General features: G+C 37.9%; 1 protein-coding gene across 2 annotated transcripts in view; it reads right to left on the reverse strand.

Moving 5' to 3' along the window:
• Positions 1-16702, reverse strand: part of igsf9a (immunoglobulin superfamily, member 9a) — a 46288-nt gene that overhangs the window by 25252 nt on the left and 4334 nt on the right. For both annotated transcript variants that reach the window (XM_086097510.1, XM_086097511.1), the window contains exons 2-7: positions 11003-11088; positions 10680-10880; positions 5355-5501; positions 4300-4448; positions 3476-3587; positions 1056-1197 (exon numbers count right to left, since the gene is read on the reverse strand). In XM_086097510.1, the coding sequence (XP_085953636.1) occupies positions 1056-1197; positions 3476-3587; positions 4300-4448; positions 5355-5501; positions 10680-10880; positions 11003-11054 (803 nt within the window). In that variant the 5' untranslated portion in view covers positions 11055-11088. The remainder of the gene's footprint in view (positions 1-1055; positions 1198-3475; positions 3588-4299; positions 4449-5354; positions 5502-10679; positions 10881-11002; positions 11089-16702) is intronic.

Raw genomic sequence — 16702 nt, forward strand, 5'->3', positions numbered from 1 at the left:
GCCCACTATGCCGCCTCAACTCACTGAAGATGCATGCCCCACATGGAATACTTGTTTTTGTTTATTTTACAACACTTAATGTTGAATGTATCGATCTATCTATTTATTTAACTCGGCGTGCATCTCTCCACGAGCTAATACGGTTTTCGTTTTTGTGGGGTACAAAATGATTTGGTTCGACTCAGTGGGACTACGATTTGATTGGATATGGCACAGTTCGAGGGGGTCTGATGTGATGACTTTTTTGTTGTCATTTTACATACATTTGAATTGACTTGTCATTACTGTAAATGTGCTTTTTCCTTCCAAGACACATTTATACATTGTATTTCTCTCCAACAAAAGAGGATTTGATATGCGTCTCGATATGTTTCAAAGTGGAAGGATTCAATTCTGTCCTATTTGATGCACTCACCTCTTTAAAAAGAAAAGAAAAGAAAGAAAGATAAACGTAAAATAGGCTCTTCAAACAATATTATTTAAATGCATACAAAATTAAGAAACGTATAAGGTACACAAACAATAGAGATGAGCATAGTTCCTTAAACAATAAATTATATTGTGGCTTCTTTTTATTGTCTCAGTGCAGGCAGTAGATCAGACAATCGGCACACAGCACGAATCACAGGTGTGAGAGTTGAGGAAGCTTGCACAGATTTGATTTGAGGAGGCAGTGTATGCCGTCCTTAGATTACACATGCTCCCTTCTTGTAAAAACGCACAACTTATTTTATTTTACCAACCAATTTGCGAATAACATATGTGCCCAACCATGCACGGAGAGTAAACCATACGGCTCACGGATCAAAGATGATCCAATGTGCCCGCAAAGTGGCGAGTGAGAGCAGAGCGATCACCCGCCACAGTTGAAATTCACCCACATTTGGCGTTGGTGGGCGTTAATGTCAATCCCTTGCATTAAATATGCAATGTATTGTGCATTTTCCAAAGGGTTTTTCTCTGGTGTTTTGTATTGCTGCAAAGATGTTGTTGTTGTTTTTTATACTAAAAAGAAAATAGAGAATTAAAACTCAATAATGAAATGTCGAACTTACTCTAGGTGGTAGACATTTTCTTCTCCTTTCAGCCAAACGTACGTCATGTTTGAAGGGTCAGCCACAGCCTGACAGAGAAGAAGTGCATCCTGGGATACATTGAGGGAGGTGCTTTTGGGAGGTACAATGATGACAGGTGGACCTGGAGAAGGGCAAAGACACCACATACCGCGCATTATATTCACTTAAGACATTTGTCACAGTTGTATTAGAGTTCTTTTTCAAACCAAATTTGTGGCTACACTTCCACTTTATTACACTGATAAATCACACTTATTATCAGCAAAATATATATTAAGAAGCTACAGCAGAATTAAAGCTCCAAATTGAACCCTTGAAAATTACAGATTGAATGCTCAGTTATTCTGTTGCCAAAAAGAAATACAAAAATTGAGGACTAGAATACTTAATACATCATTAGTGTCACAATCCCCAGAAATGGAGGCGAGTGATGGTTTAGAGGTCGCTTAAGGCTTTTACACTGTCCAATCAGCTCATCAGGCATCAGGCATTATGTGACAGCATAAGCACAGATAATATAATTTAGCCTGCATTTGAGACAGCATTTCGCTGGTTACATTTGACTGATGAATAGCGTTCTAATTGTGATTCCAAATATGAAGTTAGTTCTGAAATGAGATTAATATACAGTACCGCTACGCAGATACAATTCTACTTCCGTGTGAGCAAACAGAAGCTATCGTACAAGATGTTGTAATTGGCACTGGTGTCTGTATGTTGGTTGAGGGAGAACTATGCATGCCAGGAAATGCCACTAGATGGTGGCAAAGCACAAGATGACACCAAAGCTGTATCTATATGAAACAGCAAATAGGTGAGATTTTCAGTAAATAACGGATGATAGGTTATTATAACAGAGGAAATCTGGAACTGAGCAGTGAATGTTTTAGGGGTGAGGATTACAGATTATTTCAAAATACCGCATTGCAAGGTTATTATAGTTTAAGAATTTAAATTTTAGTTTGTTTTTAGTTCATTTTGAGTTTTTTTTTTTTTTTTACATTTAGTTAGTTTTAAGTCGTTTTCAGAGCGGTTCTGTTAGTTTTTACTAGCTTTAGCTATTTTACAAAATGCTTAGTCTTAGTTAGTTTCAGTGTTAGTTTTCTTTTTTTAAATAATGTGTATTACATGTGTGCAATATTTAATAAACACCATAGTAAAAATGCAAAAAGTAAGCATTTCTTACCGAGTGTGCATTTTGGCTGAGTTAAATGAAAAAGCAGGCGAGCCGAGCCACTGGAGCTAAAAGTTGAGTATGCAAAATTGTCGCCTCGGAGCGACGTCATTTGATGGTGCTTTTCTATTGGCTGCTGCTCGCTGAGGTCAGTTATGTGTGACACGCTTTCAAACGTCCTTATTTCGGTTAATATTGAAATAGATATACTTAAAATCACATTTAAAATCAACCCCAAAGGCTCATGTATTAAATTAATTAACGAAAACAATAATCATAGCACACCGCAATGAAACATTTCTATTGGCCTTTGTAGTGTTAAGAGTACATTACATGTAATAGAATAAATTTCATTTTACAGCGGCAAGCGTAGCAGTTACAATATGCCACATTACAGTCACAATAATTTTGTTGTCCTGACCTGTATGCATTCAGACCAATAACCATAAAATCCCATTTCAACATGTGTATATTCGGAAAGCTCCGTGTATGTACATACACTATGTAGTTGAATTTCCTCTGCAGGGATGATTCTATTCCTGAATGAAGTTTCACAACATTTTATGCAGTAGAGTGTTGGTGTAATCCAATTAGACACGGTTGCACATCAATATGCAACACACTGTAAAATGTTATGGTGAAAATCTTCTCTAAGGTACTGTGTTATTGCATATCTGAAACATAAGAAGGACCGTTTGGCGGCAAGTCAGCATTTAGCAAAGCATGTTGAGCGGCTGCAACGGGATTCAGCACAGAAGCGCGGAGCCGCCACAGCACTTGATGAGCCAAATGGGCCTTCCAATGTTCTCAACAAATTGTCTGGACATGATGGCAGGGAGCAGATGGAGGATGAAGGCTGCAGTGACTGAGCCTGACCACTTATAAATGTAAATTTTGCTGTTGTTGTCAGAAATAACTGAAATATATAGCAGAAAAAACACAAACTTGAGATATATATTTTTTTAAGGTAAATGAATGGTCCCAAGTCACTTTAGACAGCTTGTCTAATATTGTGGTATCAATGTAAGGTGCTAATAATAATAGTGCTCATCTTGAGAGTCCTTTGCTCCTCTGATGATGCAAGACGTGGAAACCTAAAATTGCATTGGCTCACACCCACTCAAGTACAGACATGAGACATTCCAAAGTAACAGGCGCACAAGCATAAAGACTGCCAGACAGATAGACAGGCGACAAACAGACTGACAGACAGGCTGTTACTGACCTTTTATCTTTACTTTTGTCTCCAGAGTCGCGTTTCCCTCCAAGTTGGAAGCGTGACAGGTATACTGTCCTGCTGACTGCACACTCACTGCTGTCAGCGATAAGACTTCCTCCTGGTAAACATGACATGACAGATACATGAAGGTGTACAAAACAAGTACATTGAAGAGAATAAGCGAACGCTTATGCACAAAAATGCACTGAAAGCGGAAACACACTACTATATATACAGAGGAAAATCCTCATATGTGTGTGTGTATATATACCATATGCTTTATTTATTTATTGCAGCCCTACCAAGTACCAATAACCCTATAAAGCCTGAACCATGAAATATATGACAGGAAATTCGGATTATTATTCTGAGTATTTATTGGTCCTTTTGAACAAAAAATAATAACAATTGAAAATCAGCTTCCACATATGACTTGTGATTTGTGTCATGTTTGATACATCCATTCACAATGCTTTAAATGTTTACATTTGTAACTGTCAAAAATATAATAATAAACAGATATATCAAACATTTCCAAAAATGAGAAAGAACATTTCCCACTATTAATTAATTAAGTATAGGTGTCTCCTTTCTGAATTGGGGCAATCAGCTGGGTGATACTGCCCTCTAATGGATTATCCGTGCAATGCATGTGTCAGATCATATACGTCAGGGTTTTAATGGGAAAAATATATTATACTCATGAAACTCAAAATGTCTTATATTTAATATGATATATTTGGCTTTATAGGGTAAACATTTGTCATGAGGAAATTCCTAAAACAGGACATGTTTACAATCTAAATCTACTGTAATTTGGCTAACCATACCTGATCATTCCCCATTTGAATCATATTGCCATCTTTCAGCCAGGTGATGGTTGGAAGAGGGTTGCCAACAGCTGCACACACAAGAGAGAGGTGACCTCCAACCATACCCTCCAGGACAGGAGGTGGGGTTTTGGTGAATGTAGGGGCCGCTGGAGAACAAAACATTAACTACCTTAAATTGTTTGTTTGTTTTAATAACAAAAAATAAATTTTAAATCCTATTCCTTTATTTCAATTGTCTATATTTTATTATTCTCTGCCACTTTCTTAAATCACAAGTTTCTATTATCTTCAGCCAAGAGCTACTATATGCCCTTAGTTTAGTTTCATCTGACATTATTCTTTTAACCAGTGGCTCCTTCCAGAGCTCACTTCTATTCTGTCAAGGCAATCACAATCCTGCTTGTCGTGAAGTGCAGACAATAGGATGTGAAGGCCGTACCTACAGGGCATGTCATCACTCTCATGTCCTACCTGTCGCTTACGCACTACACATCTATGGAACTCTCTGCTGTACTTGCATATAAAGCAACCTCAAATAAAAAATAAAGCAAAGGGGGAAATGTGTATTTCATTTTAAATGTACTGTTAGCGTATATTTCAACTTTATAAGGATTTCCTAAAACAGAAAAAAATCAGTTTACTGTAAAAAAAGAAAAAGAAAAAAAAAGAATAAATAATAGCTCAAAAGTAACTTGCAAGTGACTATATGGAATTGTAAATTTTTTGTAATCCGTCTAAATCCACCAGACATTTGAGAGAGCTTGGATGGCATTTCAGACTTCATAATAATAATAATGATAATAATAATAATAATTAAAAAAATATATAATTTCCCAAAATTATATAATGTATGGCAAATTATTATGAATTGATAAATATCAATATATCATAGTTGTTGTTGTAATATTACAGAATTGCATACAGCTTGTACTAGATACTAATTTGATGACGTACAAGTAGTAAGAGGTTACTGTATGTGAATACCAAAACAAATGTGGCTATACCGTAAGTGACCACTGCCAGTTGTGAAAACAAAACAACAATAGGCTCACCAACTACAGAAAGCATAATCCAGGTGCCGTTTCGAAGCTCCTCTGTGGGTTTATCTAACAAAAGAATCCGACACTCATACGGGCCCTGGTCATCCAGCTGCAGACCCTCCAGCTTTAGAGTGGTGCTGTCCACCAGAGACACCCGTCCTGCAAAGATATGAATGCAGGTAAACAGCAGAGAACAGCATGCACCATTGATGTTACTAGATCTTTAAGGTCTTAAAATCTGTCAGTGTAATCAGTGTTTGTTTGTGCTAAAGCATTATTTTGTTCCGAGATATTGCCTGTGCTTGATACATACACATATGTGCAAAACTTCCAAACAACACGTACACACACAGAAATATGATCTCACGGCTGCCAGGAGATGGCTCCCTTGATAGGTTAGCTCAAAGCGTCAATGTGTATTCATTATTTTCTAAGTCTGTCTACTGCCACAGTGCAGTGGTAAAGAAAGCAGGAGATGAAATGCACCATTTGAACAATACATCAAGGACACACAGGCACAAAGCTGAGTGGAGGTCACTAAGATATCAGTGTGTGCTACATATCACAAGGTTCAAAGTTCTTGGGACTGTGCAGAAAGTGTTGCTCATGACAGTCAGAGAAAAGCAGGAAGTTAAAGCTCGGTGTGTTATTGGCGATAATACACCCTATTTACTTTCCCAGGCTGCCAAAGGGGACTATGCAAATCCACAGGGAATAGAAGGGAGGGTGGAGTTAAAATCGGGTAAAATACACTTTTATCACAGACAGGATTTCAAAATCCAACCTTCGGCACATGGCAGTGGGCTATCCTCTCGTGTTTACAAGCTCGGTGTGATAAATAGGTCACCATAGCACCACAGTGGAAAGGTTGGGCTGGGGCAACAGGGAGTTGTCTGATAAAGGGGAAGGAAGTAGGTTGGTGTTGCAGTGAGAGCCTAACCTGCAGTAAAGCCACCATTTGAAAAATGCATGATTGGGAGAGATTTTAATCTGAGGTAAATTGAGCGTGAAGCAGGTTGACACAGAAATATACGCATTTCAATGATTGTTTGTATAGATGTTTAGTATCTATTACTTTGTTGTTGTTATTTTTTTTAAAGCAGTAGGATTTCACCTAAAAAAAAAACAACAACATGCTAACGGATGTTAAATAATTGGAGGATACACATAATGTATACAGTACATACAGTAATATATATGGGGCACAAAAGTAGGTATAAAGACAAAAAAATGGCATCATCATAATTATAATCATAATAAGTTTTTGTTTTTATTGTTATGATTATTACTATGTCACTAATTTAACTGATGTGTGACTACTATATACCAATTAATAAGTGAATGTAAATTCGCTTTACACTAAGTTGACGTTCCATAAATTTATCTTATAACCTGCTGCCAGACCACCTTTTGTTGTTACAATGCTCCTACTATATTACAGTAATATACTGGATGCCTGTTTCCTAAAAATTAAAGTTGTGCTTATACAATGCACCCAAGCTAATCATGGGGGATGGAGACCGGGTGCGCAAGCACTGAAAAGCTGCATATAGTTGATGCCATTATAAATGCATTGGGAAAAAATAAGCCTATAGAAAAAAAATGGCATAAACCTCCAATAAGCGTTTTCCACAATGTGTTTTGGTCCCCTATATTGATAATAATAATTATTATTATAATAATTATGATGATGATGATAATAAACAAAATTAGTTGTTTTGGTTTGTGGGGGTTCACTATAAAATACACAATGTTTTGTCAAACTTATTTAGGCTGTTTCTACTTTAATAACACATTAATTTTGAATAGTAATAAAAGTCAATTGATAACCAAACATTTCCTGTAAATGTAATAAATTAAAACAAGGAAATCTGAAACTTAGAAATAAAACACATTTAAGTCTTCAACAAAGAATTATTCAATTTCAGCCCTGCCCTCTCAAAGTGCACCGAATGAAGCTAATTCACACCTCCCCTGCATCTAACCTTTCCTATTCTGCACATATCCACGTCTCCCTTCTGTTCACTGGCGCCAATCAATTAGCTGACTGATTCGAAACAATGTTTTCAGCAGCATTTATTTTCTGACCTCTTCTGGTTTATTTTTTTTATACTGTCAGTTGAACATTCCTTTTGTTGATCAAGGCAATTTCGCAAAATGTTCAACAACAGCATGTAACTCTAACACTAATGTTTTTTCATTTAACAAACTGATGTAGATGTTTACAATTGTTTTGCCTTGGCAGAGTTCTGAGATGCAAAATTATATTTGTGCTGTACTTGTTCTCTGAACTTTTGGTTGATGTACAGTACGTTTTAGGTTTCGATTTGATGTGAAGGGTTAAACTGCACTACGTGACCATTTGGCATTTAAATCAACTCATCGTCCGCAGATCCATCGGGGGCTGAAACAAACATGAGTCATCCCAGTGCATACATCCATGTGTGTCCACGTCAGAGAGGAAGCATATTAGCTATGTTAACTGTGTGCGAAATGTTAACATCTGCACACAGTCTGTTCTTGCTGACTGCAATGGGATTTGAGCAGGAAGAGCTCACTAAAAGCACAGATATACAGCTGTATTTATTTTTCATCAAGTATGGATGCAGGGGGACTCGGTCCTGTTCACACAGCTGACACTAATCCTCTCCTCTTTTTTTTTTTTACAGCTCTATCAAAACCAATACATTCAAAATCTTTTGGGCTTTTGTGAGCAATGAGCTACAAATCCATTTAATCCTACACATTGGCAAGTTTAAACATTATCTAACGCAAAGATTAATAACGGACATGATGATCCGCTGCTTGGAAAGCTACACTGCCCATTTATTTATTTATTAATTGTAAAGTCACATAGAAAAACAAGAGACGCTATCAACAAGGAAACAGCAGTTGAACTGTGGATCCCCAAGCCAAACCCTCACGACACCTGAGTACATGAAATCCACACCTGTTGTTGCTTCAAGTTTCCCATGATGCACTTGTTACTCCCACAGCCAACTGGCTACGTGAAGCAGCAGATTACAAAGCACCCCTTTCAAACCTTTTGTAATGGCTACAGGAGAGTCGTTTTTGTTTGTCGCAGGAGCAGAGAGAGATAAGTTTACTGTTTAGTTTTTTTTTTCTGTGCTGGATGATTTACGGCGAGTGCGGCTGTAGACAAACGCTGCAAAGTAAATTACAGAACAAAGGTTAAAGAAATTTAAGGGGTCCTGAATAACAGCATGTTTCCCTGCTTTATCTGACAATGTAACACCCACTGTTATAAAATGTGACCTCAGACCATGTTGATGGATCGTCCTCTGAATGAGACACAAGAGGGCGACTGTCCTTTACCGGCCTTGGCTGAAATTGAATTCAACTCCACTCCCACATTAAGTAATTTATCCGTCAAAGTTCATGCTGAATTTATTGCTATGTAAATGACCGTGTCATATTTCCTGGTCATTTAAATTGAGGGAGCGGCATCCCACTTGGATTAGAAAGGAGCTGATCCTTCAACAAACACAAAAATTTCCAAATTGTTGCTCTCGACTTGGTGCATATCACCTATAAGATCAATTTGTTTTGATCTAAAGTCATACTGGTGTAGTAACTTCAAATTATTATTCTGAATACAGCATTTAATTCCATTGCATATAAAACACCCTCTAATAAGCATACATACACACCATCGTAGAAAAAGCATGTCATTTTGACTCAACTCTATTCCCTGAGGAAATTTCAATATGACATTTAAATGTGCCACCGAACGCTTTCTCTTCATTTCCTCAAAGGTGTTGACAGACAGAGCAAATATACGGTACTCAAGTCGCAGCAGCATGGAAAATGTTTTCCAGTCTTATCACAAAAGATGGAAAACATTGCTTACATATGTGTCGTACAGCAGTGACATATAAAGCAATAAATCTACAGACCTCAGGGAAAACCACAAAGTCACTTAGGAAGACCAAGCTACAACAATGGAATACAAATATAAAGCCGAGTATCACATCAATTAATCTTTTTTTTTTTTTTTTTTAGCCCAGTAACAATTGATTACTGGGACATGTCAATTAAAGGGGAGAGTCAAGATGTTGGTCCCTGTAAGACTTTTCCATTTAACCCCCCAAAAAGTTGAAGATGATATCTTCTTAACTGAGCATCAAGTCTGTTGCCATCTAGTACAATCACTGACATTGCTTATTACAAGATACATTATTTCAGTTTTCTCAATATCTACTATGTACAGCATCAGGGCCACGTATAATTTTTTTTCAGAGGGGAGTAATATTCTGAGAAAACCCCCCGCAAATTTGTGACTTTATAAAATGGCAAATTTGAGAGCGAAAAACTCATAGCGTAGCTATAGTCTAACGTGAGGATTCGTTGGTGGTTAATGAAACACTGTTTAGAAAATGATAAGGCAGGATGGAGACGGATTTATTCTTAATTTAAACTTTACTCGTCATTCACGGCAGCTAGAGCGACAACACTTCCTGATCCCCTATAAGATGACTAAACACTAACCAATCAGAAGCTAGCATACTTTAGATAAATGCAAGCGAATGACAGACAGCAGCAGATTCGACACATCAACTTTGCTACTTGTACAAAAAAGTACCAAAATGTATGAATGTGTAAATAATAATTCTGGAAACATAAATGTACAAAGTACCGAAAAGTATTAGCACAAACATTCAAGTACGCTACGTGTATTTCTCGTAAGTTTCTTTCTCGCAAATGTGCCAATGTCTTTCCTGCAGGCACCTGAATAGGTTCATAGGTAGAATTTCATTTCAGGTAGCAAAGTGGAAAAGAGAACTACTCAGACAAAAGGCATATCTGAGACACCCAGTCATGCTCTTCTTTTGTCCATTCATTGTTGGTGAATTTAAAGGATAACCACAACTACACAAAAGTAGTCTCCGTACATTGATAATCGTTTCCCCATTGTTTGTTTTCAAGGCTATGAGCACAAAAGATAATGATGCAACAAAAGTAAGATCCTTATAAAAGTGGCTCCCATAGACAGGCTGGTTTGGAAATGCCAGAAAGGTGCTGTTGTGTCTTTTGTATAAGAGCAGTATTTTGGACTATATTTCACAGAGAGCTTTTATCATAGTTTTTGAATGATTTCGTGAGAAGTGCTCAAATGTGCTGTCTAATTCATCCTAGAATTAGAAAACTCTGATTAAAACTTTCCAAATTGACACAAAATAAGATTAGCTTGCTATTCTCCAGCGATCTACTGAATGAAACCACACACATAATTGTGGACAATAATTCCATGATATTTAGCAAAGCTAATCAATTAGAGTATGCAAGAGTTCAGCCAGAATATGCATGTTTGCTCACCCTCATACTGTGGATGGACACGAGGTGCATAGGATCCAAATTTAATCAACACGGGGATGTCGAGCCCTTGTCGCACCCATTCAACCACGTGCAGTGACACAGATGTCACATCAGCTGAGTAGGATGGACGTACACTGCAAGTCAACTGCACCACACCGTGGACCTTTCCTCGCACCTCTGGCATTTTCCCATCAATAGTCCCTGTAGAAAAGAAGTCAAATGTAAAATAATACATACATTTGTATGTGATATTTTTCAAATAAAAATACACTCAACTAGAGGGAAAATATTACAAAAATACACTTTAATGCAAATGTACTTACAGAATAGGCAAAAAAGAGCCAGAGCCTGCAAGGAAGATCTTCTTGACCCCATATCTGTCGTTCAAACAACCTGAAGCATGCTCAATCTGTTGACAAAAGGCACACACTTGTCATACTCACATTAATATCTTGGCCACAGACACGCAAACGACCATCTGCGAAACCGCTACAGCTTGAATTTCTGTCATGATTTTACAGACACCGGGAAAGGAGCGTTTAGATTTTTATATAGCTTTCAATGATTGGAATTCATCCCATATCATTACACAAATGGGTATAGTTGCCTCCGTAGCCATAAAATACCCTGGCACTTATATCTTTCTGTAAAAGTAAATGTCATAAATGTCGCGTAAATCTTCCGAGAGTCATGTGCCTAATGACATCTTAGTGTTTTATTTAGAGCGCATCAATGAAGGCATTTGGCTCATGCAGCACTCAAGGATGAAGATAAGCTGAGCTCTTTGTGACCGATACTAAAGCCTCAACGGTTAAGTTCACAGCACCATTCCCAGTGTTCAACTGAGACTATTTCTTTTGAGAGTGTGAGTGTATGTATAAAGTTTCTGAACCAATCCACGTGTGTAAAAGGTTGATGACAATGATGTATGATGTATGAACACCAACTCAAAAGCCAAATGAGATCGAGTGAGGTTGGATGATCCACATTCTTTCATAGGATATTTTGTAGTTTGGTAAAAGAGACAAAGCTATAGTTGTGCCATTGCAAAATTAATAATTTAACGTGTATCTGAATTTAGGGTGCAGTGATTTGTGATACTCTTCACATTCAGATAGATAGATAGATCGATATTATAGCGCGCAATTCTGGAATCAATTCGATTTTTAAACATCAATTTTTTATGGGAATATTAAACAAAACGTCTTACTTAGGGTTACACATTAAGCATGGAAGAATTTTATATTAATGGAACATTAAGCCTTAATATTTTATTTCAGTGCTGTTCAAACATGACCTGTTTGTTAAATGCAGTGGCTCATTTATAAGCCAGAATTTTCAGATAAATACATTTTCATACAAATCTTACAGTGTACATGTACAAGTTTACTGATTACTATTTCCTAAATTTGAGTAAAGAAAAATTATCAATTTATAGATTTGTACCGGGATTAATCGGTATCAAATCGAATCGTGACCTATGAATCGTGATACGAATTGAATCGCCAGGTACTTGGCAATTCACACCCCTAATAGATAGTCAGTCTTACACGACAATCGCACCATGTTTTTGTGGTTCAAACAAAAACTAATAGAAAAAAGTACATTACGTGAAACTTCAAAACCTGATACAAGGTCAGAGTTATTCATTTGCAGCAAGTCAGGAGTAGGCAACTGTATTTTTTTCCCGCTATGATCGACTAGAGGCATTCGGCCGTGTCATTCTGTGAGCAGCAAGCCTTAGAGTTAGAGCTAAGTTTTCTACATACATCTAACATACCACTGTAAGAAAGTAACAACAACAAAATACGAGTAATATTCACTTGAAAAAAATAGTAAAGTTTTTTACTCAGAAATTCTAAATACATTTTACAAAGAGATTTGTGAGTACATTTACCAGTTAAAAAAAAAGCGTTGAGGAACAAATCCACAACCTTCAGGTTGGGAGACACCCACTCTACCACCTGAGTCATGCCGCTCCTGCTGGGTGTTAGTATATTGATGGTGTCAGGCGGAAATCTTGTTCTGCACCAAGACCCGTTCTTGGTCTCATTTTGGACACACCAGCAATGCAGTACAATGGCAAATAGCAAGAGTGGGATGATGGATGATTTTGTTTCTCAATGCTTGAGTAACTTAAAAATAATAAATAAATAAATAAATAAATAAATAAATAAAATGTACTCAAATTCTCCTTGTAAAATGTACTTAGAATTTCTGAGTGAAAAACTTTACTAGTTTTTATTTATTTATTTTATTTTTTTACAGTGATAGTCACAATTTTTTCCCAATTTTGTGGAGACAGTTTGGCCCTTCTCTGTTCCAACATGACTGTGCCACAGAGCACAAAACAAGCTCTATAAAAAGGTGTGGTTGGATGACCTCAACCCGATCCACCTGTGGGACGGAAATTTAACAAAGTCTGCGAGGCCCTCTATTCTTCTAGCATCCGTGACCTCTGACATGGCCAATTCACAGAAGTCTTCACAGGAAAGTGGAAGCTTGAATCAAAAAGTCTACACAATATTTTTTATTCTTCTGCCTTCCCGTTAGGTGTCAAATATTGTCTGCTCAAGTATCTAAGCCAATTGCAATATCTCATTCAGTCAGCATGGAGTGAGGTGACATTTCACACAAAGATCCTTTGTACTTCCAGCATCGTGTCAAGGGCATAGATAGATCGGCGAGAACAAAAATATACAGGAGCTTACACAGCATCCTTCAAACCCACCTGTATTTGTATTTGTATTTGTATTTGTAAGGAAAGGTTCACAGCCACGACGCTATTGCCACAACAGTTTGTAAATGAAAGTCACATGGAGGGAGCGAATGGCCCACACAAAGGATAATAACTCAGATCAAGAGACATCCTCCCCTCAGGAGTGTGACTCCCACGGGGTTGACACTCTTGCTGACACTATTGTCTTTCAACGGCTAGTAGACAAAATACCATTTGATAAAGTTTAATATAGTCCCAATCCCCGCTTGAACAAAAGGGTATTGACTTAATGCTGCCAATGTCACCCGACTGCAATGGTCCCATGTCCCAACAGATAAACTGTCAACTTAGTTTTTCACCCAAAGCAATCAGGGGACCGAGAGATCCTGCATGATATGCCTCTGGACAATAATCAGAAGAAGTTGAACTTGAAGCTGAGTTAGCAGATCAATCCAAGTGGGCTAACACATTGTAGTAGACTTCCTGACCAGTGTCCCGTGGTGGATGTCAAATTGAGGGCGAGATGGACTTTATTAACATCAAGATCTAAATATCAGCCAAACACCCACAGTATGTATCTCCTGTGGGACCGGTGAGTAATGTCCAGGCGGAGGCTATGGTGCTGGCACAAACAAAAGTCAAGTCATTGACGCTCATTTTCTAAACTTTGGGCTGTACTTCGGTAAGTCGAAGCTGCTTGCCTTGTTCAATGCCCTAGCTGCTCCCTGAGTTGCCATCGTAACAAAAGCCGCCTTATTGAAGAAAATGGTAAGTAGACTGCTTTTTATATAGCGCTTTAAGTACACCATATGATGCCCAAAGCGCTTTACAATTCAAACCTCACATTCACACATTCATACACCAATGTTCGGCTGCTGCCATGCAAGGCGTTGCCAGGTCCACTGGGAGCAAATCGGGGTTAAGTGTCTTGCTCAAGGACACTTTGACATGGTCACTAGGGGTGAGGATCGAACCCACAACCTCACGGACCCTGAAACAGGACCAGCCGCTCAGAACAGGCTAAGTTCCAGATGTGTTGAGCGCAATTTTTTTTTTAGCATTGTGGTATTTTCATGTCACGAACATGATATTAAGACACCTGGGAACTCTTTTGAATTGGACAAAAATAAACTCTTTCAATCCCCCAAAAACATGTAAAAACGTTTTTAAATACTTTGTCCTTCCCTCCCAAAAACGTTCAGAAGGCTTTGATGCAGCTTCTGACATGGTGGTTTAAAGCAATGGTAGTTTTTTATTATGGCCAGCAGGTGGCAGCAGAGTATGAGAGATCAGCCAGTGCCATGTTGCAACAATATCTTTTTGTCAGCACTTTCACCAGGAATGAGAATATTGACGAAACTTAGCTATATTCTAATGCTAATTGCTGCAAAACGGAAACAGATACAAATATACTTTTTTTTTTTTTTTTACTGATAAAAGAAGAGACTCTAATATTTATTTTGGTAGGTTCCATGTTTTTATAGCAATAGAACACAATATTCTGTGGCCCTTGAAAAATCACTCAAAAACCCGTAAAACAGCCGGGAGCAAAAGGGGTTGCTTAAGTGAAAATGGCTGGGAGTGAATGAGTTAAATGGGTATTTACAAGTAATCTTAAAATGATATAATTTTGTGATTTGTTCTGTTCATCTAGAAGAAACTGCTGTAAAAGTCTGAGAAAAGTCAAAATACCATGGAAAAGTGGACCATCCCTCAGAGCTTTCCTGAAAGAGGGATAGCGGCGTCAGTGTTTGCTTTGACTGTCAGATCTACTCTCGTCTTCAATAACCCAAAGAAAGAGCAAAATGTTCTTCCAAAGAGCACTGAACTTAAAAGGAAATACCCAGATGGGAAAATACCAAACGACGGCCGTTGACACACGACTGCATGATCCCTTGACATCATCAAGTATATGACTGCCTCCAAAGCCACACTAAGGACAGGGACAATGTAAAACTCACATCAATTGAGGATTTTTCCGAACCAGGGTCAGTGCAGATGCAACCTCATGGAAACCAAGAATAAAATTGTTCTAACAAACATGGGAAGTGATTAATTACGGATGTTATTTTCTTTTTACAGGTAAATACATAAGGTCAAAGGACTGGGACAGATGGCCTTGAACTTTAAACATTTATTGTGCGTTCTAAAATGTATTATATGCTTATTTACAATAATATATACACTTAACTGATAAGAGTGTTATTCTGTTGGATCAATAAACTGATTACTGTAATGTTAATTTTGCTGATGTAGGAATGCACGTTTGAAGATGTGAGGTGAAAATTCATCAAAGTTCAGTTGTTTACATATCACGGATGAGCTGGGGTTGGGTACACCCTGGACTGGTTGCAAGGCACATCTGACAGGCAACCAATGAACACTTGCATTGACTTCAACTGTATGGGCAATTAAGGGTCTTCGGTTAACTAAATAAGCATATGTTGGGGTTGTGTGAACATATGCGCAGAAAGCCCATGCAAGAACCGGGAGAAAATACAAATGCCATGCAGGGGGCTAAAGCCAAGATTCAAATAACTACGTGGTAAACATGCCAACCACTAAACCGCCATCCTGGCTGTGTAAACAGATTGCAAATTTGGGATTAAATACGTCAGACACAAGACTAGGATACTTTATTTTAAATATAATGCACTGGTTCTTCCCTGCTGCAACTTCTGCCAACTGCTGTAGCCAGCCAAGACATTCCTATTTAGTCAAGGTGGCCCTGTGGGTAACTTGTGTGGGTGACGTAGTCTCGTCGGTTAGGATGTGGGACGAGAGTTCGTCAGTGTGTGAGAAGTACAAGTGCCAGAGACACAAAATGAATGAAGAAGGCATCCAGAGGCCTTCGACCGTTTTCACTGTAAAAGAGGGAAATTTAAAGCCAAGAACAGCAACAGATATCAAATCTAAAAAAAAATCCAGTGATAACAGAATAAATGCTGTATAAAACCAAGATAAGCTGATTGTGGAAATGTCTGAGCAGCCATGTTATTTACGGCTGACCAGTGAACAGTGACCTAAACCCAAGCCAAATAGTGCTGAAGCAGCAAACCACACTATAAAAACAGGTAAAAACCACAAGAAAAAATTCTCCATTAAAAGTTTGGGTGTCAAAATATACTGTTACAGTCTGCCATAAAACCATCCATTAAATTGTGTTTGGGATTTTTTTTTCCTCAGAGTAACATCTGAAATACGTAGCGTAACTCATTTACCAAACAATGCTAATTTGACTGATAGCATACTTTTTAAAAACTCTGTAGAATCAGGTGATAACAATCCCAGGGAGAACACTTTC

This window comes from Leptonotus elevatus, chromosome 15, assembly GCF_054856555.1.
Source record: "Leptonotus elevatus isolate MCC_2025b chromosome 15, RoL_Lele_1.0, whole genome shotgun sequence".
NCBI lineage: Eukaryota > Metazoa > Chordata > Actinopteri > Syngnathiformes > Syngnathidae > Leptonotus > Leptonotus elevatus.